Genomic DNA, 27,749 nt, shown 5'->3' on the forward strand with positions numbered 1-27,749 from the left:
TGCTCCAAAAAAAAAAACATATAAAGAAAACTTCGGCTCGTGAAGTTGGCGTTGTGTAATCACTCTCCCGAGAGTCGCCCTGAAGTTGGAGTTTATTTGCTTTGCCTTTTGTACTTGTAGGTTTTTTTTCGTAATTCGTTTCGGCACCAAACAAATATTTTTAAATTGCTTTTAAGCTTGTGTCGGTCGTGTGTGTGTGTGTGTCGGTGTCGGTGTATAAAAAAAGAGCCAGCCAAACTTCACTTAAACTTTAAAACTTCACTTCACAAAAGAGATTCGGAGAGTTCAAGTCAGAGGCGAAATTGAATCACAGGTGAGAGTCCCTTCCAGTCCAGTTCGAATGGAATTAATTAACATTCAACACTCTCATAATCATATCATGCAATCGTAGTGCTCCAATTTTAGTACTCCGCTTTGTGGGGCACACACACACACCACTCAATTTTTTTGGTGGCACAAAACAAAACATCAAATTATTGATTTTCTTATGGCGCTCTTTTTTTCTGCGATTTTCCTCCTGTGTTGTGTTGTGCTGTGTGTGTGTTTTTTTTGCTTGCGTGTTTGCATGTGTGTGTGTGTGTGTATTTAATCAAGAACAGAAAAACAGTTTTTATGCAGCTTTGCCAGCTTACCGTTAGCCCAGGGCGGTGGGGATGGGAGGGAGGAGCAACCAGGAGCTAGTGCTGAGTCGTGCCAAATCCAAAGCGCGGCGGCGGTGACGGTGACGACGACGACGACTCAACGCATTTGCATTTTGTCACATTGCCAAGGCGACGGACGCGCCATATGGTCGCGCGATCTGATGCCCTACTTACTTCAGTTTTAGTTAAGGGCATATTTAGTTTTGGATGTGGTTTGGCATTAAACGGCAGAGCAGAGCATCAGCCGCCAAAGGCAGCGCTCTCACACCTACGCTAGCTTTTCTTCATGTCTCTCTCTCTCTCTCCCTCTCTTTTATCTTTTATATTTTTACATTGAATATTCCTTTTAATATTCCTTTGCAATGCAGCGCATTCAATTGTCGATCTTGCCTACGTCTCGCTTTCAATTTCGTTTTTGTTGGTTCCCTTCCTTTTTCGCCTGCTGTTTGTGTACGTTGGACCTGCGCGACTCTTGCATTATTGGATCTCCTCTTTGACGTTCTGTTTGTTGTTGTTGCTGCTGCTGGCACGCTTTCTTTTTGGTTTATTTATTGCTTTATTGGATCCTTTAACCCCTCCCTCCACACTGGCGTTTTGCCTTTGCTTCGAACTTCGCACTTTAATTTAATATTTGCCTGTTTAATTTTGCCTTATTTGGCCATGCCCCCACTTGGAATATGAATAACATAAAGAAATAAAATCATTAATTGCCCTGAAGCTGTTGATGTTTTTTTTGGGCATTGAAAAAAAGAGAATCAAAGCGAAAAGCGCCTAAAAATATTACTTTTTGTTGCCATATCTTTTTTTTTGCTTTGACTTTGACCCCGAGGGCGTGGAAACCAAAGCGAATCTATTTTGTGGCCGTAAGTATTTGTGGTGCCCCCAATGATTAATCATAATAATATATATTAAGCCCACCGTTAGTCCCTGCTGTCGTTTGTCGGTTCGTTGGTTGGTTGGTTGGTAACAGAAAACCGAAAAGCGCTTCTTAGTCATTCATTCAATAACCTGATTTATGTGCGTTTAATTCAGCTTACTTTCGAAAAGCACAGCATTATAATGGATACGATACAATGACCTTCCCTTCCTTCCGTACAGACAGACATTTATGAATATGTATTACCATATGGCCTGGCCTGGCCCGGCCTGGCCAATGACTTGCACTCGAAAATGTTAATTGAACCATGAAAGAGTGTGTAAATTAGAGAACGTCAATTTTTCCCCCACATAAAAACAACAAGCAAAGAAATCTGCTAATTAAGGCGCTAAAAACTGGAATTTTTTTTTGCAATATAATAAATAATGAATGACAAATGGCACCCAAAAAAAAAAAACAAAAATCAAACATGAAATGGCGAAAATCAAGCAAGAATCTTCATAAAAATTAAGAGCAAAATCTATGTGGGCGGGTGGACAAACAGCAAGGAGGGGGATGTACGTGATCAGTTCTCTCCAGCGCACAATAAACATTTATTATTATTAAATGTCAAATATAATTTAGTGAGGATGGCAATTTGTCCGAGGCGAGGGCGTCTGCCGCACAATGAATTATTCTCCGTCTCTCGTTTTTGGATGGGGGGGAAACTGGAATTAGATTGGGGTAGGGTAGGGTAGGGTATAGGTCGGGGGACTACTATTTGCATAATCTTTTCAAGTGAGACTTTTGGGCAGAGCATTTAAAAAGGGGAAAACTGTTGGGAATAGGAAGTGTATGGCTACCATGGCTTGAAACCCACATATGTATGTACATATCCCAAAGTGATTTGCTTTCTGGCCAACCGGAAACAGCTTTCAAATATTGAAACCATACTCTAAAAGCTTTCTTATCATCGCACAAGTCACAACCCACTCACAAAATGGAACCTATCCAATATTTTTGATAACAATAAACCTGAAAACAGTGGAGAAAAACGCTGAAAGCAGTGGGGGAAAATCACTGAAAGCACTGAGGCAAAGGAAACCCTGTGAAAGCTGCGTGAAAAACACTCTAGAGTATTAGGGAAAAACAGTTTTGGGTCTGGTTTGACTTTTGGCTTTTTTGATTTATTATTACTAAAACAGAAATCATATGGGAGTATATATGGGGGGTGGGTGGTTGGTTTGCTTGGCCCAAAAGCCCCGCTTGGGTCTGCGACTGTTTGTCTGGGAATTTATCAAGATTTCGACGACGGTTCCGTCGCTTCATTGTCATGCGGCATGCTCGTAAATCTAATGACATCTGCATACAAACATATGTTTGTACGTACGTTTGATGTGTGCGTATTATGTGCATATTACAGATGCGTCTCCATCCATGACATGAGTCCCATCCCCCCCATCCAAATGTCAAATGTCAGAGAGTGTCGCTGGAGAAATGCAGAGGCGCGAAGGCCCCGAAGGCGTGATGGCAAATGTCAGGAAAGGATAATGTAGTGCCATCTGTTGCCCTTGTGGCTTAACCAGTGTTATGTATCTCCTAAAAGTGGGTGGTGGAGAACTGGTGACATCCATTTCTAAATGTGGTTTATGAGAGGAAAAGCTTTGACAATTTATCCGAACATAAATATACTTTAAAAATTATTATTGCTTAGAAATTGATATGACCAGTGTTGGTAAACTCTCTTGTTATTGCTGGAATGGACAAGAACAGAACTAATTAGTGTTGGGCAAAAGAAATAAGACTTTGAAAAAATGGTAGTGTTGGAAAATCACAATTCACAGTGTTGGTAAACGCTTCTAGAAGTAATGCACAAATAAAATCAAAATCGCTTAAAAATGTTTAGAAACCACTTAAAATCTGAAATTGGATCAATTAAAGTGTTGAAAAACGTTATAGAAATGCATTTAAACACTTTTTAATTTAAAAACTTTGTCACAAACGCTGTCGCTCCCATAAAACGTATCTCTGGCTGAACTTTTTAGCGGAAACTCTACCTTTACCTTAACTTTAATTAGCTTCTTCCCAAGCATGACAGTGCGCTGACCCTCGGGGAAGCCCCCCCTCCTCCTTGCCTTAAGCAGCAGAACGATATCAGAAATCAGTGCCCTGTCCAGTGGCCGAAAGGTAGCCGTAGCCATAGTCGTGGCCGTGGCCCCCGCGTTGCATACAGCACAATGAACTGCAATCTAAATTCCCCGTGAACGTGAATGAAAGAAATGGGAAGCGATGGCTGTTGCAGCTCACTGAAGCATCAAACGACGACGGCGACGACGGCGACAACGAAGGTGACTTAAAGTTGGCAGCCACACCACACGGAGGAGAGCCTTGAATGAACAACATCCGACTGCGACTACGACTACGCTCTGGGGTCTCTTTGGGGGCTGGTCTCTGTCTCTGCCACTGCCTTTGCCTTTGCCTCCTCCAGCAATTGCATTCTGTGAGTGCGTGCGTGTAGTGCTGTGTATCCGCAAGATACGTACTCGTACTCGTACATTCTGCTCTTGTGCTCTATGGTCATAAATGAGCAGCCAAGCAGCACGACAGCAGAAGCAGCAGCAGCAGCACTGGAACTGGGGCTCTGGTCTCTCGTTCTGGGTCTTGTTCTGGAGATGGAGATGGGTAATCGTTTCCACAATATACATATATGAACATGTATCTTTACACTGGCACCCCCACACTCTCTGTGACAAACGTAAAGTGTGCATAACTTTTAGTAGAGCATGAAAAATTAACTTTAATTTGATTGAAGGCTGGGTTGTCCCCTTACCCACTAAAGGAAGGAGCAGAGTGTACGCTGTAGGGTGTTGCTGCTGCTGCTGCATTTCCATCATTGAAGGCAATTAAAGTGTGTTAATTAAATTGTGATATCAGCTGAACAATTTCCCAATTAGGGCCTAACGATGATGGGCATAAAGAACTTAAGAACTAAATTTGGTAGAGGAGAAACACGAAGATTCTGCATCTTTTCCATCTGCTTAAGTGCAATATTAGCTCCCATTCCCGACCTACGTCAAGTGTCAAAAACTTGGGATAACTTTTATTGAGTCAAGTGAAGGGTTGGTTGCTTGGGTTGCTCTTCCAAAGAATTGTTTTTTGGCTTACTTTATTATTCCTGGCTGCACCTTAGTTTTCCCCATTTGAATCCTTTGGCAACCTGACCTGCGTCAAAACTGTGAAGTTCAAAAGTCAAAACAGTTTCGGTTTTTCTCACGTTCCGCACTCAAGGAAGCGGCGCCCTTGCTGCCTGCCTGCCTGCCATCTGTCTATCCCCAACTACGTGAGCCGGATAATGAGCAATTTAGCAGCAGAAACGACGATCCCAACGAAGCGGCAACGAAGCGTAAAGGATGAGCAAGGATAATGCCACGCAGACACTTGAGGCAGCGGCTTAGGTCAAGCGTTTTGCTGCAGGCTTTCCCAGGGAAATTTGCATTGAGGGATGTTGCTGTCTGCTGACTGCTGACTGGGTGGTGTTTATGCTTTATGGAACAATTAATATGTCAGTCGGTGGTCGGTGGTCGACGGTCGATGGGCGATGGCTTAGAGACAGATTTGATGGGGTTGTTGCCGTTGCCGCCGGAGCGAAAAAAAAATAACCAAAATCCCAAAACCCAAGAACCAATTAGAACGAGAACTGTCAACATCAGGCACGAACGCGCACGAAAGTTTTCCTACATTTTCTTGAACGGCAAACGGCTCGTGTGCGGCACGTTTTTGCATGATTTCCGCTGTTGCTGTTCCTGCCGCACCCCCAAATAGCAGGAGAATCGGCTGAAAGGCACAGGGGGAAGGGGAGCTAACGAGAACGAGAACAAGGACACTCCCTGGCATTTTGTAGGCCGTTGGCTGTCGTTGCCCTCGAGCGTGTGGCACATTATCCTTAAGCGTCGCTGCGGCAGCCGCTTCTCCGCTTTATATCCGAGAGCTACAAGTGTAAAATGCTGAGAACAGCTTTTCCCCACCGCCTGAGAGAGAAAAGGAGAGCAACGGAGAGAAGGCGGCGCCCGAGAAAAGCGGAAGGAGACGTGAACGTGAAACGTGGCGCCGCGTGTTTCTGTTCGCAGTTCCCGTGGGAATTTCCAAGAATCTCCGCATCCGTCTCCGTATCGTGGGCGTGCGAAATTATTTGTGTGCTTCGTTGCTGGCTCTGTGGTTTGGGCTTTCTCCCCCTCTCTCTCCCTCTCTTTCTCTGTGTGTGTGTGTGCTGTTGACAACCCTGTTTAATAGGGTTGTGGTGTGCTCAGTGTCAACTCTGTTTAATAGGGTTGTGGTGTCTTGTGGTGCGCGTGAAGCAGGATTAGCAGTAATTTCAGATATTTTCGAATGAAAAAAGTTTCTTGGATTTAATTTTCTTCGCTTGGGGACTTTGTTAAGAGATTTTCCAGTGGGCGGGAAAAACTCTTTTAAACTCAAATTTACTTAAATAATTTCCATCGCCCTTCCAAAATATTTTCCCCCCCATTGAAAATCGATTCCATTTCCCCAAGCGTTCTAATTTCTTGCGTGGAAAGTTTTAGCAGCTTTTTTGGGCTGTGCAATCAATTTCCAGTTTATCCAGTGTATCCTTGGGGCAAACAACTTCTAAACCAATCAAGAGTTTTCTCCCCCCTGCCCCTGCAGAAAAGAGGTGCAACACCCACATGTATCTACATATCCGATTGCAAAGCAATCAACCCACAAGATACAGCACACACAAAAAAAGAAACAGAAATAGAAATAGAAACGGGAGGGAGAGAGAGAGAGAAGAACTTTAATGGACATCCGGCTTTTATTATTCCTACTTTTGTTATTATTATTTTTATTCCACCTTGAAGCAGGTAAGGTGTGGAGCCCAGCCCCACGCTGTGGCAGTGGCAGAAGAAGCACCTCAAGTGCAACCACAATAAAACACAATGAGAACGAGAAGCACACACACACACACACACACACAAGTACGAGGGGAACACAATCAAAAGTACTCGCAGATGTGTGGCTGTGGCTCTGGCTTCGGCTCTGGCTGTGGCCTGTTGGATGCGGATGATGATGTTGCCGAGTATTTTGCGTTGGCAAAGGAAATGACTTTTGACGTGGTCGAAAACCCAGCAGAGATAGCGCAGAGTGGAAGTCACACAGCCATAGACATGCCACATGCCACAGCTTGGGGGCACCACAAGAAGAGTTAGAAGTGGGAATTGTGGCAGCCTCATTGAGTGTCTGACGCTTTTTGGTTTATGGCTTTAACTGGCAGGAGGATTAACAATTGCTGCCAGCTGCTGCTGCTGCTGATGCTGCTGCTGCTGTGGGTGGGGTGTGAGTTGGTTGGTTGGTTGTCTGTGGGCTTTTTTTGGGGCCATCAATAATCGTGTGGCATGCCCCCATCGACAGCCAGAACAGCGGCACGAACAGTGGAAGACCAATCAACACTGTGCCGCGCCTTAAGTCGCTTACTATTTTCTTTATTGATTCACTTGTGGGGCATTGACTAGCCCCACCTTCTATTTGTACCACCACCCCCATAGACGAAGGCAAGAGTGTAAATTTATCGCGTATGTAAACAGAAACAAAGGATAAGCTAATTAATTTTATTACCAATTAAATGTAATTGTAATGTAGTCGCACTCTAGGAAATGTACGGAAAACCCACAGAAAAAACACACACAAGGAATTTGTAGGCAATTTAAGCGATAATTAATGAAGACGGGGCCGCCGAGGCTCTGTATAAGGAGGAGACCTCAAAATGGGGCTCAGTAATTGAGATGTTAGGGCAGAGATGTTTATTAGAAGCAAAGAGATTTGAATTATATTAGGAATTGATACAGAAACAATCAACTCTGCTCTTCAGTTCGAAGAATTTAATCCTCTAAAATAAGTTTCAATGCAATTTCTGGCATTTATTCATACAAAACTTGTAATTGAACCTCAAAACTCCTCAAGGAGGAGATAAGAAATTACTTTTAAATCACTTAAAGTCTCTTTCCCTCTGGTTTCCCTTAAAGTTCTTTAGATTTCAGTACTCCAGTCCAGTCTTAAAATACACACCATTTGACATTTGCTTGGCAGTTTTTTCCCTTTTACTCCAGGGAAATGTAGTGAAAAAAGTGAAAAAAAACGAGAACTGGCAGAAAAAAAAATTGAGAAAAAACAGAGAACTGGTGGAAAAAAATGTGAGAAAAAAAAGAGAACTGGTGGAAAAAAATGTGAGAAAAAAAAGAGAGCTGGTAGAATGTGAGAGAAAAGAGAAGAAGAAGAAGAAAAAAAAAAAAATGATTGCATTAATGCAATTTTAGCATCTCTTCTGCAAGCGAAGTAATGGGGCAAGAGAACTTTAGCGGACACGTTCCTTGTCCGTATCTGTATCTGTGTCTGTGACTGTGTATCTGGGGGTCTGGGCCATCCTCTGGAATCGTTCCCAATTGCCGGGCAAATGACTTCGACTCCACCAATATGCTGCAGCTGCAGCTGCAGCACAGAAGCAGCAGCACAATTCAACTAAATGGAAAAGGACGGGGGCGGCGTACTGCCGCTGCCACTGCTGCTGCTGATGAAGAAATGTTGTAAAATGGAATTGCATTACACATTTTAGGTGCCATTTGTGTCGGCTGTGGGCATGGAGCCATGGAGGGAGGTGGGAGGAGGAGAAAGGAGGCAGGCAGTGGAGTGTGGCAGCCACAAAGCTGATGATGCGCAAACAAATTGGATGCCAAATGGTTAAGCAACGCAGTGGGGCAGAGGGACAGAGAGAGAGAGAGTGGGCCATGATTGAGATATTTATGGTTATGGCCAATATGGATTGATGGATCCATAAGCTACAGTTCTTTTTGTTTTATTTTTTTTTGTTTGTTTGCAGGCAAAAACTAATTGGCGAAAGTTTTTACTGGGGGGGGTTTGAAATGCAAATGAATTTCAAAACAGAAAATGTTGAAAATTTAATGATTAACAGAATAGCCCAAAGGCTTTAACTAATTGAAAACTTGTTGGCCCTGGCCCTGGAAGCTGCCAATAAAGTTCAGGTTTTTGCTTGAAATATTACCATATTCCTGTGGGGAGGGGTAGACATCCCCTGTGATTTAATTTTGTTCTAGTTTCAGGAGCATAATCAAATTAAATTCCAATAAAATTTCTGTTCGGTTCACACGCTCCATGCCCACGTATCCCCCTGCCCCCTCTGGGATTTCATATCTGATAATGCTGGTATTTATTTTTTTTAGAGCAATCTACTTTTTATATTGCCTCTAATCCGATAAATGCTTTTTAATTGCATTTGCAACCTTATCCCAGGGACACTTGAAAATGTGTTCATGCCTCATGCAAGCGGAGGCAGGGAGAAGCAAGAGAGGAGGCGTGCAACGGGGTGGCAGCTGGAAAGATGGAAGGTCGAAGGGCGTGTGTGCTGCAACCCTTGGCTAATTGCCTGGGTGTAAAATGTGTCGTTGTCGAAGGACGTACAACCCCTATACAACAACAAAATATAAAAACGGGGACCTCCTGTGGCAGACAAAATTGATAAAAAAAATGAAGGATGCAAGCACTAATTTTTTGTCGGTAGATTAGATAAACATAAATCTTTATTATAAGAAAAATAAACAAAAATTGAAGCTGGGAATAAAGTTTCAATGGTAAAATTATTTTCATTTAATCTCTCACTTTTCTCACTGCATATTCCTCATATTCGCCAAAAGCAAAAGTTCATTCAACTGCAAACCAAACCAAACGTAGCTTAAACCTGGGATAAAGCTCTTTCACCTGCTTGGCAAAGCTTGTAAGCCTGCAAAAAAAAAACACTCAAGCTTTGTCATTTAGCTCCCCGTCTCAGCAACGTCTCGATGTCTCAAGAACCACCCCACTCAGGCAATGCCTCCAGAGGCCTACAAACATATGTTTCTTAGCAGCTCGTAAATCCCACATACTCTTACATACATACATATATAAGAAAACAAATTGTGAACACGAGACAAGATATTCGCGCGAGAAGACGTACAGACATCATGACCCTAATGACTGTGGGAATTTTTTTGTAACCAACCGCCGTCACTGACATTGCCTCCCTTCCTTTTAATGTACATACATACACATGTGTGTTTAAGAAAAAAGAGCAAGAAGCTCTTAAGTTCTTATTAAGAGCACAGCTTGTGCCGAGGCGCGGCACTGCCAGCTTTAAAAAAAAATGTGTTTGAATTTGTAACCGACATTTAAACTAGCTTTGAAACTTGCATTTATTTCTTGTGAATTTCTAACTAATTTGTGATTTTTATATTATTTATTTCAGCATTTGCAGGCACTAAAGAATTAGAGAGATTTTAAGGTAAGTTTTTAGACTTTTTTAAAATATATTTTATAGAGAGCGAAACAAGTGCAACAATTGTAGGAATGCAAAACGAACAATTAAATATAAAATTCAACTTGCAGAAATAACATATTATAATTATAATAACATTATAAATCTAAATAAAATAATTCCCTAATAAACCGGCCATAATTCTACGAGATACTCTTGAAATTCCCATAAATCGACGAATCCTTTGATCCCGGTAATAAAACGATAACAAAGGAATAAAAGGACCATCAATCCCAATTACCATGCACTACAAAATCCAGGACAAGTGGATTATGCCATATAAAAATGAATAAAATTAAAAACTTAAACTGCTAAAACGTACATCATTTATGACAAATAATTCCAACCAACTTGTAGCTAAATTGCTTTTCAATTACCAAAAGTTCAATTGATTTGGTAATTTTCCTGTCTTCCTTCCCCATTTTTGAGATTTACAAACAAATTATCCAACAAATTGTACGATAATAATAATTGCATTGCCATTGCCTCCTTAATAACAATTACTGTCCGGGGATTGAGTTCATTTTGGATTGGTTCGGATAGGATTACTCATGGGGGCAGTTCGCCGGCGAGGGGCGAGGGGCGACGACCGACACACATGTTTTGCGATGAGTGACTGTTCTGTAAACCGCTCAGTGATGGCTGCGCGTTTTGCCGCATTTTGATTGAAATTTTGATTAGGTTGCACATGCGGTGTTGCGGCTTTACCTCCAGCACAGCACAGCACAGCACAGCACAGTCCAGCCGAGCCCAGCCCAGCCCAGGCCCCCATTCTGACATTGATTTCTCCACCCACTCTGCCAGCCATTCTTCAATCTGCAATCTCTACTTTCCGTTTGCGGCTTTGTCTGGTTTTTATCTTTTGTCTGCTCATTGCAGGAAGGAGTGTGTGTTGTAGGAGTAGGAGTACCTGCAGTGGGAGTGGGAGTGGGTGTGTCTGGGCTATGTGGTATCCATGGCCTGAAGTTGGGAGGCCCTTTATGCTGCACAAATTTTTTTCATTTTAGACGATAATATACCCCAGCTGAATCTCTTGTGTACCTTCTGCTCTACTCTAAATATTCTCGGTAGCATTTTTTTTGTATGTTTTTACCTGACTTTCTTGGCTCTACCTGGTTTCGTTCTTCAGATTCAGATTCGTTGCATTGCAATTTTTCGCACGTTCCAATGTTATTCTCTTTCTTCTATCTCTTTAATCTCTTGCCTCGCACACACATACGCACACGTGGAAATTTATCTAACTCTGCGTTCTCTTTTTTTATCTGGGCATTCTCTTAAGCCGCGCTCTTTGAGCAAATAACGACCTTGTCTCTTTCGCTCGCGCGCTTCTTTCTCGCTCGCTCATTCGCCCGATACGATCGATCATTTGGCATTGTTGTCACGGAATTTAGGTTGGGCCGCCACTTATAGTACGTTCGATAAGTTCAATTCGTTGATTACCCCGAACATTGATTATTGCCTAGTTAATCAGTTTGTTCTTCTTGTTGTGTTCCATTCTTTGTTTTGTGACATTTCATAATCATTTCACGATGAATTCACTGCATATGGAGTCGCAATAACTCTCTTTGGCGCGTCCACTCTCTTGAGTACACAGCGACAGAAGAGCACAAGAACAAAATAAAAAAAAAATAAAAAAAACGGGCAGCTGCAGAACTCAGGAACCAAGACCAACTGGTTTCCGGTGCACTACAGTCGCGTGCATGGGGTACATGGATTTAACCATACCTAAACCAAGATCACTTCAGATCTCCAGCTTACTAATTGTTTTGGCAAACAGCTTAAATATTTCGCTGGTCTTTTCTGCGGAATTTCAAACCAGACCTCTGATGCCATGCTTTCCAAGAACTCAACCTTAACCGCATATCTACTGTCCCACCTACTGATAATGTATCTCCTAACCAAGTTGTGATCTTCGGCAGCAGCGCATCTGTGATTCTACCTAACCCACTGCCATTAGTGGCCATATGGTCATGGGCGTAGCTGAGATCGCTGCAGAGAGGGGTTTATTCTCGTAGACTGCCAATACCTATACCTATGAATATTCTATTGCCATTATTTAGCTGAGCAAACTTTACGCTCTTCTTTAATTCATATCTCCTCTCCTCTTTTATCTACGCCCCTTTCGTGGTCACAGTTTTATCATTGCCGTCACCAAGCCAGCAACAACAACAACTACATATAGCAAACAGCGCAAAGCAGAGGTGAAACAGAGTGAGAGAGAGAGAGCAAAAAGAAAGAAGAAGCAGCAGCAGAGAACAAAAACCCGTAACTCTGACGGTTGCCGTTGTTGGTAGTAAATAAGACAGACAGGCACGAACAGGCACACACAGATACAACCCTGCCAACAGCTGCTGTCGCTCGCTGCGCTCTTTCGACCGCTCTCTCTCTATCGCTCTCTCTGACTCTTCTCTTCTCTACCGATTTTCATTCGACACCGTGTGGTGCCGCCTGTACAGTAGAGCAATTTGAGCCGCCGCTGTTACTCAAAAACCGTTGCCCCGGATAAACGTGTCGTTCCGTGCAGTCTCTCAAGTATCGATGTCCGCGTAAAGGGGGGGTTCGCGAACCACAGTTATTTTAGTTAGTCCGAGTGCTTGGCCACAGATCTAAGACACGATCCTACGGCATTCAATTCAATTCATCCATCCATCCATTCGGGTTAGTCAGTCAGGGTTAAGTCAGGGAAGAGGTTACAAGAGGTCTGGGGAGCAGTCGATAATCGGTATTTATCGTGTTTTTTGCGCGATTTTTCCCCCTGCATTCCGTACCGAACCGAACCGAACCGCGTCATTGTTGCTGTGGTGTCTTGCTGGTGTATTTGTGGAGTGTTTTCTTGGAATCCAACGCCTTTGGAGTGCGCATAAAATATATTTAAGAAACGTTTGCAAATAAAAAAAAAAAAAAAAAAATAGCCACTCGGAAGAGCGACAAAAATACAAGTTATATAAGGCCGAAACCGGATTTATCATTCATACGACTACGACGACGACGACGACGACGACCGTGTGGCATATATTATATACGGATCGGATCTACTGTATCTATATATATGTGGCCAAAACAACAGAACTCTTGGATAAACAACAATAACCCCACACACTCTGCAATCCGAACTGAAACCTCAACCGATATTTAAATGGTAAATTTTTAAACACAAAGCAGCAACAACAACGCGCAAAATCTCAGTAAAAAAAACGAGTTTTTGTGTGAAATCAAAATTTGCATATGGATTTTGTTGTTGCTGTTGCTTTGACATTTTGCAAGAAACAGTAAACATAAAAGAAATATTTGGAATATTTGTACAACTTTCTGTTTTTGGTTTTTGACGTTTTCAATGAGTTTTAGGCGATTCACAGCCGATGGAACTATCGAACTATTATATTTACACATTTGTGCAGCTGTCGAAACGTGCGACACAGCTGCAGTTGTCTTTGTCTCTACAGAAACTACATTTTAATGGGAATATCATTATGAGGATCGAAGCCCCATTAATTAGCAATTAAATGATAACCAATATGGCTTCAGATACTTCAGCTAAAAACCAAATAGAATTTTGTGTAATTTGCACTTGAAACTGGTAATTTGGGGAATGGCGGTGCAATTAGCAGGTTGTTTCGACATCTACTATAGTTACGACTGACTGATCCCCCACGTTCTCGCTGCTCTCTCTCACGTCTCTGATGATGAATCATTATTAATGCATGACTAAAGCCGCGGTTTTATACATATATACATACAATAAACAATATAATAAACAATCGAGAGCCCCGCCGAGGTTGACAAATTAATGGATAAACAATTGCGAAAATCTACTGAGAATTCGTATAATAATTGAGACAAAAAAATATACGTATAAAATACTTTTATTCGACTGAACTTTGTTTGGCAGTTTCTTTTTTTGTTTTGGTTTTTTATATAAAATGTAATTTATTTTAATGTCTACTTTGTGGAAAATGGTTTCGACTGTCAACTGCATAAATTACGCGGGAAAACAAAAGGGGGGTGTGGAAAATAGGGTGAAACGATTTCCCATTGAAATGGGAAATGAATTGGCGTGGCCAAGAAGAGAGTGAGAACAAACCGTCGAGTTGGAGTCGGAGTCGTGCGAGAGTGGGTGAAAATAAATTATAATTACATTGTAATTAAATGCAAACTTTGGCCCCAAAGCGAAAGCCACACACAGAAAAGAGAGTTTTCCCCACCATAGAAAAAATCCACTCTAATGCAATGTTCTTTCAGAGACAGACAGACAGGCAAAGAGATCCCTAACAAAGGTTTTCCCTGATTATACATAAAAAATAAATCTCGACTTTAGTTCATAAAAAAAAACTTCACACACAACAGCAGTGAAAAAAGCCATTCAGAAACATTCCACAAAGAGAGAGAAAAAAAGGTAGAGAGAGAGAGAGAGAAAAAAACTGGTAACAAGACAAGAGACAAAAAAGTAAGAACATAATGCTTTATGGGTTGGGTGCAGTCGAGCTGCTGCAGCAGAGAGGAGGAGGATAGGAGGATAGATGGTGGGGGCAACCGGTTCTTCAGTGGCTCCACACACACACTCCAACATTTTCTCACATGCCTTTCGATTATGCCAAAGCGACTGACTGCATTCTTCGAGTCGGGAGTCGCGACTCGCGGACTCCAACTCCAACTCGGACTCGGACGCCAGCGAGCGGCTTTCGCTAAACTGTTGGCTAAAACCCAAACGACCTGGCGGAGAAGAGCTCCAGCTCCAGCTCCATCCCATCCTCAAGCTACAAGTTCAACAAACAGCAGAGAGATATACTCGAGAGAGAGAGAGACCAGAGAGTTGATCTGCTGCTGCTGCTGCTGCTGTGGCTGCATAAAACTTTAATTTCATGGAATTTCCTTTCTATTTTTATGCAGCCACGCAGATGATTAACCAGCGAGCGGGGCAAAGACAGCCAGCCAGCCAGCCAGCCAGCCAGCCACTCAACTCAAGAACACGGGAACAAGTCCAAGACCAATAGCAAGACCAAGACCAAGTCCAAGTCATTGTTACCACTTGCCCCATGCTGCAACTGCGGCAACGTCTGGGGCCATTAACTTGGCAATGCGTCTGGGGGGACTCTGCATCCGTTGGGGCAGTCATCTATTCCTTGGATTCATTCCACTTCTAAGCCAGCAAAAAGGAAATTAAAAATGCAAAAAAAAAACATTGGATAATTATGCGACGTAAACGTTTTGTCATTAAGTCTGCGCTTAGCAGGCAGATTTCCTATAGCAAATCCTGTACGAGTATTTAATGATGATGGGGGCATAAAAAGAGATTTCTCTCATCCGCAAAACATTATCTAATTCCCCTTTGGAATGGCAGCCCCTGCTGTAAATAATAATTAAGGCAAGGCCTAGAACTTGGCAAAGTTCTCTCAACTTTTTCATTATTCTTGACACCTTGCCTGACTTGACTTGACTTGACTATCTGTCTGTCTGTCAATAGTTAACCAGAGCCTTGGCCCTGTCCTGGCACATTTCATATTAATGCCAAAAAGTTTTGCAATGTCCAACACGCAAGCCAAAATGGTAATAACTTGGCCTTGAGTTGGCACAGAGTACAGAGCAGAGCCATAAAAGCCGCAGCAAAAGAACTTGCAAGAATGTCAAAGGGCATGTACGTGCTGAGCATTTTACCTGCAATAAAGGAGTTAAATTCGCGTTCTGTCGGTGGGTTTTGAGGCATTAAATAAGCAGATTATTTATGGGGTTTTTGGTGGGATGTTCTTTGGCTTTAAACCTTATTAGAAGATGTAAAGATTTATGGCTGGAACTGCTCTCTAAAGCCATTCGGATTCTGTATTCCCTCCCCTTTAAGCTCTTTTTCTGTTGAACTCTGATATCATCATCATTATGGCTGATTGGGGGGTTCTCTGAGCAGAGTGTAGCCACTTCTTTGAGCTCACACAACACACTTCCTGGGCAAACACTTGCCACACCTGTTCACATTTGCAATGCCCCACCCCCCTCCCACCCAAAAAGTAGGGGCACGCACCTCCCCCCACTCCAATACACTGCAAGGGCTTCCTGCTTTACTCTCGCTAGTATGTATATTCGTTGTATGTGTGTATATTTAGTGCTGTCTATCGATTATTTACCCACCTGTATTTGCAGTCTACTTTTGGGCGCTGGCACCCCCGGAAATTGCCACAGCAATTGGCCAACATTCACAGCTGTTCTGTGTGTGGTGGGGGGGAATAAACAGCAAAACGGAAATAGTCACATGAAGAGAAAATGTAACTTTGTTACAGTTTTGTTGTCCCCATTAAATTGATTTGCCAGTAACCCCAATCCCAATCTATCCAAAAATCAACGATTACCTATGACAATCAGAGCAGAGCAGAGCAGAGAGACAAAGCCATACTACAGTGAGATTATGCACTGAGAGAGATACAGAGAGAGAGAGGGAGACCTTAGTTCGAGAATTGTTTAGAGATTTTGTTTTGTCAAGCTTCGTTGGTTTTTACAGGCCACACGTTCCCGAACCCCCAATGATGACCTTTACAGCTATATAAATCGGTTAGATAACTATCTGAACTTCGTACATCAAAAAACTAAGTTTCATTCGCTGTTGATGTCACGTAGCTTACTATCCAGACAACTTTGTGGACAAACAAACTAGCTGCTGTCCCCCTGGACTTTTGATTTCTTATCGTAGTTGGACAGAAAAAAAACACAAAGAACACTTCAACTAAGCCTGTGTTTATGCATGTCTCCAGGGTAAATATTATATATAACTTTTTGTGTGCTTTGATTACATGAAGATTCTGTAAAGATCAAAAGTTAGAAAATTCAGGGGAAATTCTGGGATAAATGTGGCCTCACTCTCTTGGAAATTCTATACTCAACTAAAGCCAGAGAAATGTGTATCTCTTTGTGGTAATCTTTTAAGTATATTTCTTGAAAGTTTTTCTTGTGCCTATGGAAAGCATTTCCCAGAAAATTATCCAACTGCAAGGAATGTCACAAATTTCTTATCCATCCATTATGAATAATGTATTATGTGATTTTTCTTGTTCTTCTTCGCAAGTTTTTCTCGTTTTTCTTTTCCAATTGACTTCTTGTGTTTGGCTTTCAATTGAATTTTGCATAAATTAAAAGCTTTAACACTCGACAAAAACTTGTTCTTTGAAGAAGAAACAGAACAGGTTTCCCCCGCCCCAAACACTCTTCTGGCAGTGAAAAATATTTGATAATATTTTGTTATGTATGTATGCCACATGTAGCATGGTGCATGGAGCATGGAGCGAGGCGTTCTGTGAGTCATAAACAAATATTTGCATAATTCGCAAAAAATACCAGAGAAAAAATACACAAAAGAGAGCTATAGAGGGAGAGAGAGAGAGAGAGAGAGAGAGAGACTTCCTCTGATAGATCGATACCTAATTTGGTTTGCATCTGCTTCAGAAAAACAAACAAAGGATCGGGACACGAACCACAGAAAGGTTCCTGTTCCTTTTCTTTTCTCTGTTTTTTTTTTCTACCTGAAAATCGTGGCAAATCCAAGTGACTTTTGTTGTGGAGCAGCAGAACAGCAGACGGCAGACGGTTCCACACTTAACAAGTCTCGGGGACGCCTCCAATTCCGATTCAAAGTCCTGCTCCTTTGCCACGTGCACTAGTGGAACATATGTACACATGTCCTTTGGCAGGAGTAGGGGCTAACAGGACATCAACAACAATAACAACTGCTGGCTGGCTGGCTGGCTGGCTGACTGACTGGCTGAGTGTCTGGCAGCCGGCATCCATTCAAGCGACAGATGCAAACAATTTTCGAAATATACAGAACCAGAAACCCGCTGAAAATTGAGTTTCCCTTCTGCCGCCTTCTGTCCTGTCCTTCTGCATGTCTCGTGTGTGGACGACAGGATGGTGTTCTACTACCACTTATGCGAGTGCCTCTACAATACAGGATATACATACATACATATACACATATATGTGTGTTTGCATTTCTCTTGTTTCTACTCACGCGTTTCATCGTTCATTCGTTTATTCCTTTGTTTTCATGCGTTTTGTGACTCCTTTTCATACTTCCGTTCGGTTCTTTTTGAGGTTTTCTTTCAAGTGTTTTCTTGTGTTTTGTTTGGGGGGATTTTTGGATTTTTTGTTTTTGTCAAAAAGAAATGGGATGTGGTTAAGAGAGAGAGAGAGAGAGATAGAGAGAGTTAGGGATGTGTTTATAACTGTATTATTGGTTTATTAGCTTCCAAACTGATCCAGCTCAGCCACTGAATGTTCAGTCTTTTGTTTAAACTGTACTTGAGATATTTTAAAAATTCTGAAAAATATTTAAAAATATATGGAAATAGAAGTTTTTACTATGGATTCCAGAATTTTAAATCTTACTGGGAAAATGATTTTTTTATTTCAGTTGAAATTAATTTTCCCATGAAACGAAAGTAGGTAAAATCTGTGACCCATCTAGAGAGGATGCAATCTCTCTTTCTTTTAGTTTGTTCGCGTCTTGAGATCCTTTGAAATTTCTTAACTGATTTTCGAGACAGTTGCAGCATCTCTCCCAAGCATCCCCTAGACATGCCCTACCTTCGTCTCTTCCCTTTATTTTCTCACACTTATTCCCACCCCAATCCCCGCGCTCTCACCTTTTGCCATGCTCCCATATACATACATATATATTCCCATATAGCACCAGGTATTCCGCATGAATATAATGGTCAGATCACCGCCCAAATTGACAGCCCAATAATTATGCACACTTTTCCACACAATACTCAAACACGGAATAATGCACATTGCCATTCCCATTCTCTCTCCCCTCTGCGAGGGTCGTCCCTCAATTAGGACAGGACTCTGCGCCTGCATAGGAGGACATGGGTGCATAGGAATTCCCTACCTCAAACTCCCCATTCCCCTCGTTAGTTAAGGGTGCATTTTGGGTCAGCGTGTGAAATATTTAAGCATCTCCCAATTCCCATCCCAATTCCAATTCCAATCCCATATCCATGCATGAGTAACCTCCCGGCTGAGAGAGAGGATGATCGTCTCGGGATTCTCAAGATCAAAAGGATCCTTTCAGCCCAAGAAAGACACTACTCCTTTTTTATTTTTTGGCAAACATTTTCCTACCCTTTTCCATCGAATGAACGAAGTTTGAAATGCGTCACCAGAAACAAACAAAAAATATTCGCATGTCGTTCGCTTTCTATAAATGCCCCTCAACGTTTGCCCAGTCTACGCTTACCCTTCCCTACTGCTACCCTCAACCCCTTTACCCTTCCCTCCTTCAATGCCTCAACCCCTTTACCCTTCCCTCCTTCAGTGCCTCAAGACGATGCTGTAAGATCTTTTGTTGTTTTCGCTTTTATTTACCTTAAATCTTTTTTTTTGCTTTTGCTGCGATTTCTTTGCGCAATAACAAAAAATAGAAAAAGAGAGGGAGAAGCAAGGGAGGGAGAGAGGAAGAGTGCCAACAGTTGGGGGGAGCAGAAGGAAGAGCGCAGCGCTTCCCGCCTTGCGGTTTCTTCCGTTTGATTTATGATGAACGCAGCTTTTCGACTTTTTGTGCAGATTTTTGGCTTCCATCCGCCCCCGCCCCCTAAAGAACCGCCAACCACTTACCCGCCCTTAAGCCCTGCCTGCCCCAAATGGGATTATTAATTATTTGTAGAGGGATTACGAATAAAAGCTTTGAATTTATTGCACTGCTTGCGACAAATTTTGTGTCGTTTGTTTGCCAAAAGTTCAGTGTTTGAACGGAAAAGGTTATCTAATTTTGTTTTTGGCTGGAATTAAGTAATATGAGAATGGATAAGGCACACAATTTCCCAAGTAATTCCCCAAGTAATTTCCCAAGTAATTCCCCTCTCTTAAATCCCTAAAATCCTTTGGGTCTCATGCCTCATTGCACCTTCATTATGTCCCCCCCTAATTGAAGTCATTATCATGGGCGCTACACAGAGCTCTCTCCCACTGGCCATTAAAAAAATGGAATGAATACATAAGCGGCAGCAGCAGCAGGAGCAGCACATCCGCGCCGCCTTTTAATTGCTTGACTAAATATCCACACAGCACAGAACACAAAAAACGTTGGCTTATAATATTTCAAAATTTATTTTACAAAACAGAAACGGAAAAAAAAACTAAAAAATTCCCACGACCACCGACACTGCAGCAGAGCAGAGCAGCAGCAGCAGCAGCAGCAGCAGAAGGAGAGTAGTAGGAGAGGGGGGACAGGAGGAGGAAGAGCATAAAGAATTATAAATTCCATAGCAGTAGTGCGAGAGGGAAACCCTCGCAGGACTTTAAAAGGAAGAGGCACCGCACCACTCCGGGGTTCAGTGGTGGTTGTACGTGCGTACCACTGGTTCCATGCCCTTGCCCCCGGGTACCCTTGTCCCTTATGTCTGCCCCCAGACAGTAGCGTCGTATGGCGGGAATAATTATAATTTTATATCATGTACTGGCAAAAAGAAGAAACAAAAAAAAAGAAGCCATAGGATGTGTGTATCCTTTCGGTTTCTGTTTCTGCTACTGCTACTTGCTACTGCTACTGCTTCTGTGTTCCTGACCAACACAAGAAGAGCGTGTGAAAATGCATTTTCAAGTGCAAGTTTTGACACTGAAAATACGTACATACATGTGCACAAGGGGTTAAGGGTGAGAATAGATGGCAACGAAGAACTAAAAGTATCTTTAGGGAATGTTACACCCAAATCAAGCTAAAAGTTTCCATACTTATTAGAGAGTTTCTATGTCAAAAGAACTCAAGCTAAAGTACCCGTATATTTCACACATAATATCCAAAAGCTATTCATATTATTTTCTTGATTACATAGCCAGGTTATCCTCTATCCTCTATATTTTACAAGGAGTAATCATCAGAAGTCTAACCAAATTAATTGAGTTCTTCATTGCACTGCTAGAATTTCTAGAACAAAAGCTGCACAATGTGCAAGGCCCCAAAGCCCACTGCCACTTTGAAGATGGGTTTCCATTTGCAACAATTGACAGACCTGCAATTTCCAAGCTTGGAAAATATTTCACATTTTCCCCCATTGAAAATCCCATTTTTGCTCTGGCAAAATCCCATTACAATCCCAGGCAGGGCACCCATGCCCCTTGCTGCCCTGCCTTCGTACGTGATTTCCATTTAATCTTTCTGCATAACAATTGCCACCCATAAAGCCCTTTTGTGGATTCCACAGACTCGCAGTGTCCCCCCACCCAGCCAACCGCTCATGGATATTATGGAACTGCAGCAGGATGGCCAGCCTACACTTTGGCATAGAAATATTGAACAATAAAGGATGCAGCAGGAAAGCAGAAGGGATTGGGGTTCGGGTTGATATGCTGCTGAAACTTTTCTAATGGGATTTCCTAGCTGACAATTTTCTCTATCTCTCTTTACTCACTACCCACTGGCACTCTGGCATGACACCTCCCACTGCAATCAACATTCAGAGGCTACCACCCTCTACCCCTCTCTCCTGGTGCAACGTGCAACAAGTGTCGTTGGCCTTTTGAGGGCAAAAAATAGCAAAAATTAATTACTTTGGTGGCGAACGGGGGCTAACCACCCACCCACCCACTCCACGCTTGAAGCTTGATTGTGGTTATGCAATACAAATTAGTGGTAGAAACAGACATATAGCAGATATACATATATACATAGTATAGCGATGTATAAAAAGTGTCATTGACTGTGCTTGTTGCCAGGGTTAATTGTTTAATGCTGAATTAAAAACATGTCACGACATTTTGCAGCAGTCTCCACTCGCTCTCGTTCTCGCTATTCATGCCAGAACCAACACCCCATAGAGGGAGTGATACACAGGCATTATGATACGATGATTTATGGCTGGTTTATGGTCCAGTGAGCATAAAACTCAAAGAGTTAATGAATTAATTAGTAGAGTAGCGGGACAGACACTCTTTTCGAAGCCTGGCTAAAGGTCAATGAGGGGCGCAGACTTGTTTAATTTGTGGTTGATGGTGGGAGGAAGGGAACTCAGAGAACCAATCGTGAACCCTAAAGAAAAACCCTCTTCAAACACGAACCCATCCGCTAATCGATTTGATTTGTTTAACCTGCTTAAATCATGGAAATTAATCAGGGCTAAAATAAATATAAACACTGATAAAAAAAAGAGTATCTTTCCTTCCCTCCATATTTCATATATGATTATTATTATTATTATATAGATTTTTATCAGCGTATAAATTGCAGTTGGGATCTCTGTCTGATATTCTTGGGCAAACACCACGTACCCGGTGTGCCCATACACCGTACCGAGATTTTTTTTGTATTTTTATGGCTGTTGGCGAGAAGAACCTGTTTCGGTTTCGTGTCTGTCGGTCTGGCTTATTGGTTGAATGAACCCTTCCGGTTGTTGGTGTTGCCCCCAAAACACTCTCTGCTCACCCCCTCCTCCTCTCTGATGTGTTATAGGCCCCCCACCTCTTGATCGATTGTTGTTGTCATTTATGAAATCATGCCTCATTTTAGTGCGTGATTTGGTTGCTAGTTTTGGGTTTTTCTTTTCTTTTTGATATCGCTTTACATCTACATCTCTTTGCCGCTCTCTGGGGCATGAATCATCCAAGTATCTGAAAGTTACAAGTCAAGTGGCTATTTTTTAATGCTCTTTATGAATGTTGAGTCCATGAGTTTTTCCTTGATTTTATTCGATTTTTTAAATGAGAAATTAAATTAGCAGAAATTCCGAACGTTTTTTTTTTATTGCTTTTGCCAGTAGAACTTTTCATGGCAAAAGGTTCTGCTGTACTCCAAGCAAATTGGCGCCTCGAATAAATTTATTTTATACCCAAAAAAAACATCTCTAAATTAGTTGCTGCCCACTACAGACCATCGGCTGACCCACTTTGAAAATTGTTTATGGCCTTTTTGGTTTCGATTAGCCAGCCATCTCTTTGCGGAGGGGGAAAAATGCAGTCAAACAGCATCCCATGCTGCCATGCAAAGAGTCAACGCCCTTCTTTGGAACGAACGCCTTCTAATGAACAGAGAAAAACCAGAGCCGAAGCTACAGTAAAAACCAAAGCCAAAGCCAAAGCCGAAGCCAACAAATTGTGGGATTGCCCTTGTGGTCACCAAAGAACCCGCAAGAACCAAACCAAAAACTTTGAGCCATCTTTAAGTAAATAAATTTGTTGAGAGAACTGGTTTTCGAATCCCCCCACCCCCCATCCACATGAAGAAAGCAGAAAGTCGCCTCAATGTTGCAATGGAATTTGGGAAAACGTTCGAAACTTTTATTCACCGCTGCACCAGAGCTGAAAGCACACGAAAATCTCGGATTAGTTGGGTAAATAGTGAACAGTAAGCAATAAGCTCAATTAGGAAACACTGTTTGTGTTTTTCTGGCCAATTAGCAGGGCCGGGCTAATAGAAAAAGCAGTGGAAATGCAGGGAAAAACAGTTCAACAATACAGCAGCACTCAAGGAAATGTACAGGTCTTCTCAGGTCTTAAGATCTCTAGACAGTTGGACAAACAAACGAAAAGATTAAACCTTATTTATTTCATTTAAATATAACAGATAATCTGAACGTTAGGCAACATTGTTTAACTTTAAAGTTTATCTTGTCTAAGTTTAAACAGACAAAAACAGAATGTAGCAAACAATTTTTGTTAATTGTTTTTCCCACAAAATTTCCTACTAAAATTTTAGTAGAAATCACTCAAAAGTCAAGTCAAAGCGCATTAATTTTTTGCCCACAAATATAAAAAAAATAAAAAAAAAAGAAAAGCTACAAAATTCTGTTTTGATTTTTGTTTGATAATGAAAGACGCTTAACGATACTCCGACCGTTGCTGATACTACAGTTATCAGACGTAGCGCGTTTACCGCAATATGAGGCATGTGATTAAGTCACAAAAATGTCAGCACGCTGTCGCCGCATCGCTGGGAAAACAAAAGCCCCCAAAAGCAAATAAAAGTGAAATATGTTATATATATTAAACAAAAAAAAAAAAAAAACAACAAAAAATAATTTATATCTCTGGGCAAACAATTACGTGAGACAGACACCCCAAGCCACCCACAGACGTAGGGAGTTCGTTCTTTTTGCTCTCTTGGATTTTTAGTTGTAGTTGCAGTAATTCCGTGAAGGTTGCTTTGGAGCGAGTGTGGAAGGAGAAGCATCCCCTAGCAGAGCACAGCTGATCTGTCTCTCTCTCTGTCGGATTTAATTGAGGGGCGTTTGCATCGGCGAATCAATTTATGCCATTTAATATTTTACGATAAGCTGCACAAAGTGCTTTCATGTGTCCATAGTTGACAGGGTGGGGAATACTTAGCGTTAGAGGGTCATGTGAGTCATTGAAAACGTCAAGGCAGATAAAGAGAGTTCCAGTTCCAACGTCAGACCAGAGACCAACTCATTCAACGCTACAAAAAAATATAAATACACTTTTCTACACACTTTACTTGCAGATCGTTCATCAATTTAATTTAATCAATAATCAATAATCGAACTAATCAAAAAGCATAACTCAAATTCAATGAACAAATAAATAAACTCAAACCAACGAGCCAATACAATAAATAAATCAATAAAAAATAATAACAACAACAAGAACAAGAAACAAACGAAAAGTACGCTGCTGGCCATCTGGCAACGCTTTGCTTTCCACCACTCCAAACGGAAGCTTGTAACGGTTATTCCACAGAATTTACTCACGCCTCGATCCTCACGTGTGTGCCTGTGTGTGTGTGTGTGTGTGTGAGCGTGTAGGATATATACGCTTAAAGGCAAGTGCGAAAGAGCCGGCAAGCAAAAGCCATGGGAAACTCATCGTCACACACGCACGAACCACTGGAGCGCGGCTTCACACGCGGAAAATTTGGTGATGTTAAAAATGGGGTAGGTTCCTCCCCTCTCTCTCTCTCTCTCTGCCCCTAAACACCAACAGTTCCTGTTCTCCGCTCTCCACGGGGTTGCACTTGTTTCGATCTCTTTTGGTGCTCTCTTTGTTGCATTTTGTGTGCATTTTTAATTAATTAATTGCGTTTCCTTTTATCTGTCATAGAAATCCGCCTCCTTTCGGTTTAGTAAAAAATCCCCAAAGAAAATGGATCGTTTGCGTCGCTCGTTTCGCGACTCGTTCCGTCGGCGCAAGGATCGTGTGCCCGAATCCTCGAAGCCGCATCAGTGGCAGGCCGACGAGGAGGCCGTTCGCTCCGCCACCTGCTCCTTCTCCGTGAAGTATCTCGGCTGTGTGGAGGTCTTCGAGTCGCGCGGCATGCAGGTGTGCGAGGAGGCCCTTAAGGTGTTGAGGGTAAGTGTGTCCCCCCCCCCCCCCCCCCCCTCTCTCTTCCACTGTTGACCCCTTATTAATTATTCCTTTTCCGTTTAGCAATCTCGACGTCGTCCTGTGCGCGGACTCCTTCATGTGAGCGGCGATGGGCTGCGCGTGGTGGATGATGAGACGAAGGGCCTGATTGTGGACCAGACCATCGAGAAGGTGAGCTTCTGTGCCCCGGATCGCAATCACGAGCGCGGCTTCAGCTACATTTGCCGTGATGGTACCACACGGCGCTGGATGTGTCACGGATTCCTCGCGTGCAAGGACTCTGGCGAGCGGCTCTCGCATGCGGTCGGCTGCGCCTTTGCCGTGTGTCTGGAGCGCAAGCAGCGCCGCGACAAGGAGTGCGGCGTCACGATGACCTTCGACACGAAGAACTCGACGTTCACGCGCACGGGCTCCTTCCGGCAGCAGACGCTGACCGAGCGCCTGGCCATGGCCACTGTGGGGACGAACGAGCGGAGCGTGGACGGGCCGATGTCCGTGGCAGTGATGGGGCCGCCGGCAGCCACCGTCAAGCCGTTCAATCCGTTCGCCATCGAGCGACCCCACGCCACGCCCAACATGCTGGAGCGTCAGGGCTCCTTCCGCTTGAGCACCATCGGCAGCCAGTCGCCGTTCAAGCGCCAAATGTCGCTGCGCGTCAATGATCTTCCGTCCAACGCCGATCGCCAGAAGGCCTTTCTGGCCGCCGCCGCCGGCAATTCGTCGTTGCACACGCCCCTACGCAGCGTCTCCCCCATTGCCGAGGTGTCGCCGGCAAAGACCGCGGGCGATTCAGCCGCCGCCGCTGCGGCTGCCGATTCGGTGAGTCAGCTGTGCCAGGAGCTCAGCCAGGGTCTCTCGCTGCTGACCCAAACGGACGCCCTGCTGGCCGCCGCCGCCGCCGGCGACGACCTCAACTTCAACAACAACCGCAGCATCAACCAGAACATCATTGCTGCCGAAAAACAGCAGCAGGTAATCTCATACAGCAGCGCCCCCACGGCCCAGGTGACGCCCCGTGTGGTCAGCACCACGCCCACTTATCAGACACTCTCCTCGCAGTCGCCGACGCGATCGGAGCAGAGTTCGGATGCCGCCGCTGCCGCTGCCGTTGCCGTTGCCGCGGAGCAGCTGCCCAACGCGGAGCAATGGCTGGGACAGGTGGTGCGGAGTACATCGCCAGCGGCGGTGGCAGCACCACCCAAGCGACCCACCTATCTGGCCAATGTGGGACGCGCACAGACGCTGGCTGCTGGAGGTGGCTCCGCCAGAGGAGGAGGGGGAGGAGGCGGACCCGAGGATCCCTTCGATGCCGAGTGGGCGGCCAATGTGGCGGCGGCAAAGAAACTATCGCCAGATATGCCGCTGGCCGGTGGCACTGCACGCTCGCCAATGCATGCCAGGCACAGCACCAATCCGTTCATCTCACCGCCCAAGGCGCCGGCGCAGACATTCCAGGTGCAACTATAGACAGAGACAGAGAGAGAGATCGATCCTAGGCGATCACGCAGGGGGTCAAAGTGTGGTACACTTGAAAAAAACACAGGAGGGGCGGCCAAGCACACGGGATAAAAGGATGCAGGATGCAGAATGCAGGATGGATGGATGAGTGGTTAACACAGAAAAGATACACAGATACTTAACGCAGACATAAATAATGTTGAAATATAGAAGAAATACGCATAAAGGATTCCACACCCCCCACCACCACCACCAGCCACTTAATCTGCTTTTAAAATAAAAGAAACGATAGTGAGAGAGGGAGGGAGAGATGGAGAGAGAGAGAGAGAGAGATATCTATAAGCCACACTCTTAGCACTAACTTTAGGCCAGAAACAGAACAATTGACCAAGCTACCAAGTTACCCATAAAGAGATCAGCGCACCCAATCCGTTTTACACGCTCCTATTAAATCTGTATTATACTTTGGTAATATTCCACCCCCGCCCAACCCTTCCAATCAATCCCACTATAAGTATAATATATATATATACAAATATCTGCTATATAGGAAACACTCGTCTTATCTGATTATTATTATTATTTTAATTATTTGCGTCATTTGCGTGTGTGCGGAATTTCACATTTTTATATAATTTAGCCTAATTTTTAAATCTGTACAAAATGTATTATACTTAAATTATAAATATAATTTAAAGAGCAAAACGTAAACAAAACAAAAACGAGAAAAACTTCAAGTTATTTAAATGGATAAAAATTAAAATAAATCAAGCAGCTAAACAAAATTCTACTAATGAAAATACACTGATAAATAAATAAATAAATAAAGTTAAATATATATAGAAGATACATATATACATACATACATACATTACATATGTAAAAGACAAAGCGATAAATACATTCGATTTGTGTGCGTTGTGTGCTTCATGTGAAATGTGATTTTTGTGTTTCCGAATTTTACTCCCCATTTTTTTTTGAACGCTGAGATGAGATTTATTTAACGAAAATAATTCCATATTAAATTGTAGAATGAAATGCACCAAAATGTTACTGAATATTTGGATATAACTATTCACGAAAACTAGTTCAAGCCTTAGATAGACTCATCCATACAACAAAT

General features: G+C 42.9%; 1 protein-coding gene across 2 annotated transcripts; it reads left to right on the top strand.

Annotated features, from left to right (window-relative positions):
* Positions 1-243: 243 nt before the first annotated feature.
* On the top strand, positions 244-27,280 carry LOC111075322 (protein numb). 2 transcript variants are annotated; one of them, XM_022368522.2, is made up of 4 exons: positions 244-313; positions 9,806-9,841; positions 24,905-25,153; positions 25,232-27,280. In XM_022368522.2, exons 3-4 carry the CDS (start codon positions 24,947-24,949, stop codon positions 26,633-26,635), a joined length of 1,611 nt encoding a protein of 536 aa, XP_022224214.2. In that variant the 5' UTR covers positions 244-313; positions 9,806-9,841; positions 24,905-24,946; the 3' UTR covers positions 26,636-27,280. The 2 variants fall into 2 exon arrangements, with proteins under 2 accessions (XP_022224214.2, XP_022224213.2); XM_022368521.2 differs by lacking the exons at positions 244-313; positions 9,806-9,841 and adding exons at positions 12,343-13,013; positions 24,309-24,738.
* The last annotated feature ends 469 nt before the right edge of the window (positions 27,281-27,749 follow it).

This window comes from Drosophila obscura, unplaced genomic scaffold (assembly GCF_018151105.1).
Source record: "Drosophila obscura isolate BZ-5 IFL unplaced genomic scaffold, ASM1815110v1 contig_179, whole genome shotgun sequence".
Taxonomy (NCBI): domain Eukaryota; kingdom Metazoa; phylum Arthropoda; class Insecta; order Diptera; family Drosophilidae; genus Drosophila; species Drosophila obscura.

What these genes read in the sequence shown, in the direction of transcription:
- LOC111075322 (XM_022368521.2), top strand. Translation starts at nt 24,658, where the DNA reads ATGGGAAACTCATCGTCACACACGCACGAACCACTGGAGCGCGGCTTC. An exon ending in TTGGTGATGTTAAAAATGGG is followed by an intron (nt 24,739 to 24,904) that starts GTAGGTTCCTCC and finishes TATCTGTCATAG; the next exon opens with AAATCCGCCTCCTTTCGGTT. An exon ending in AGGCCCTTAAGGTGTTGAGG is followed by an intron (nt 25,154 to 25,231) that starts GTAAGTGTGTCC and finishes TTTTCCGTTTAG; the next exon opens with CAATCTCGACGTCGTCCTGT.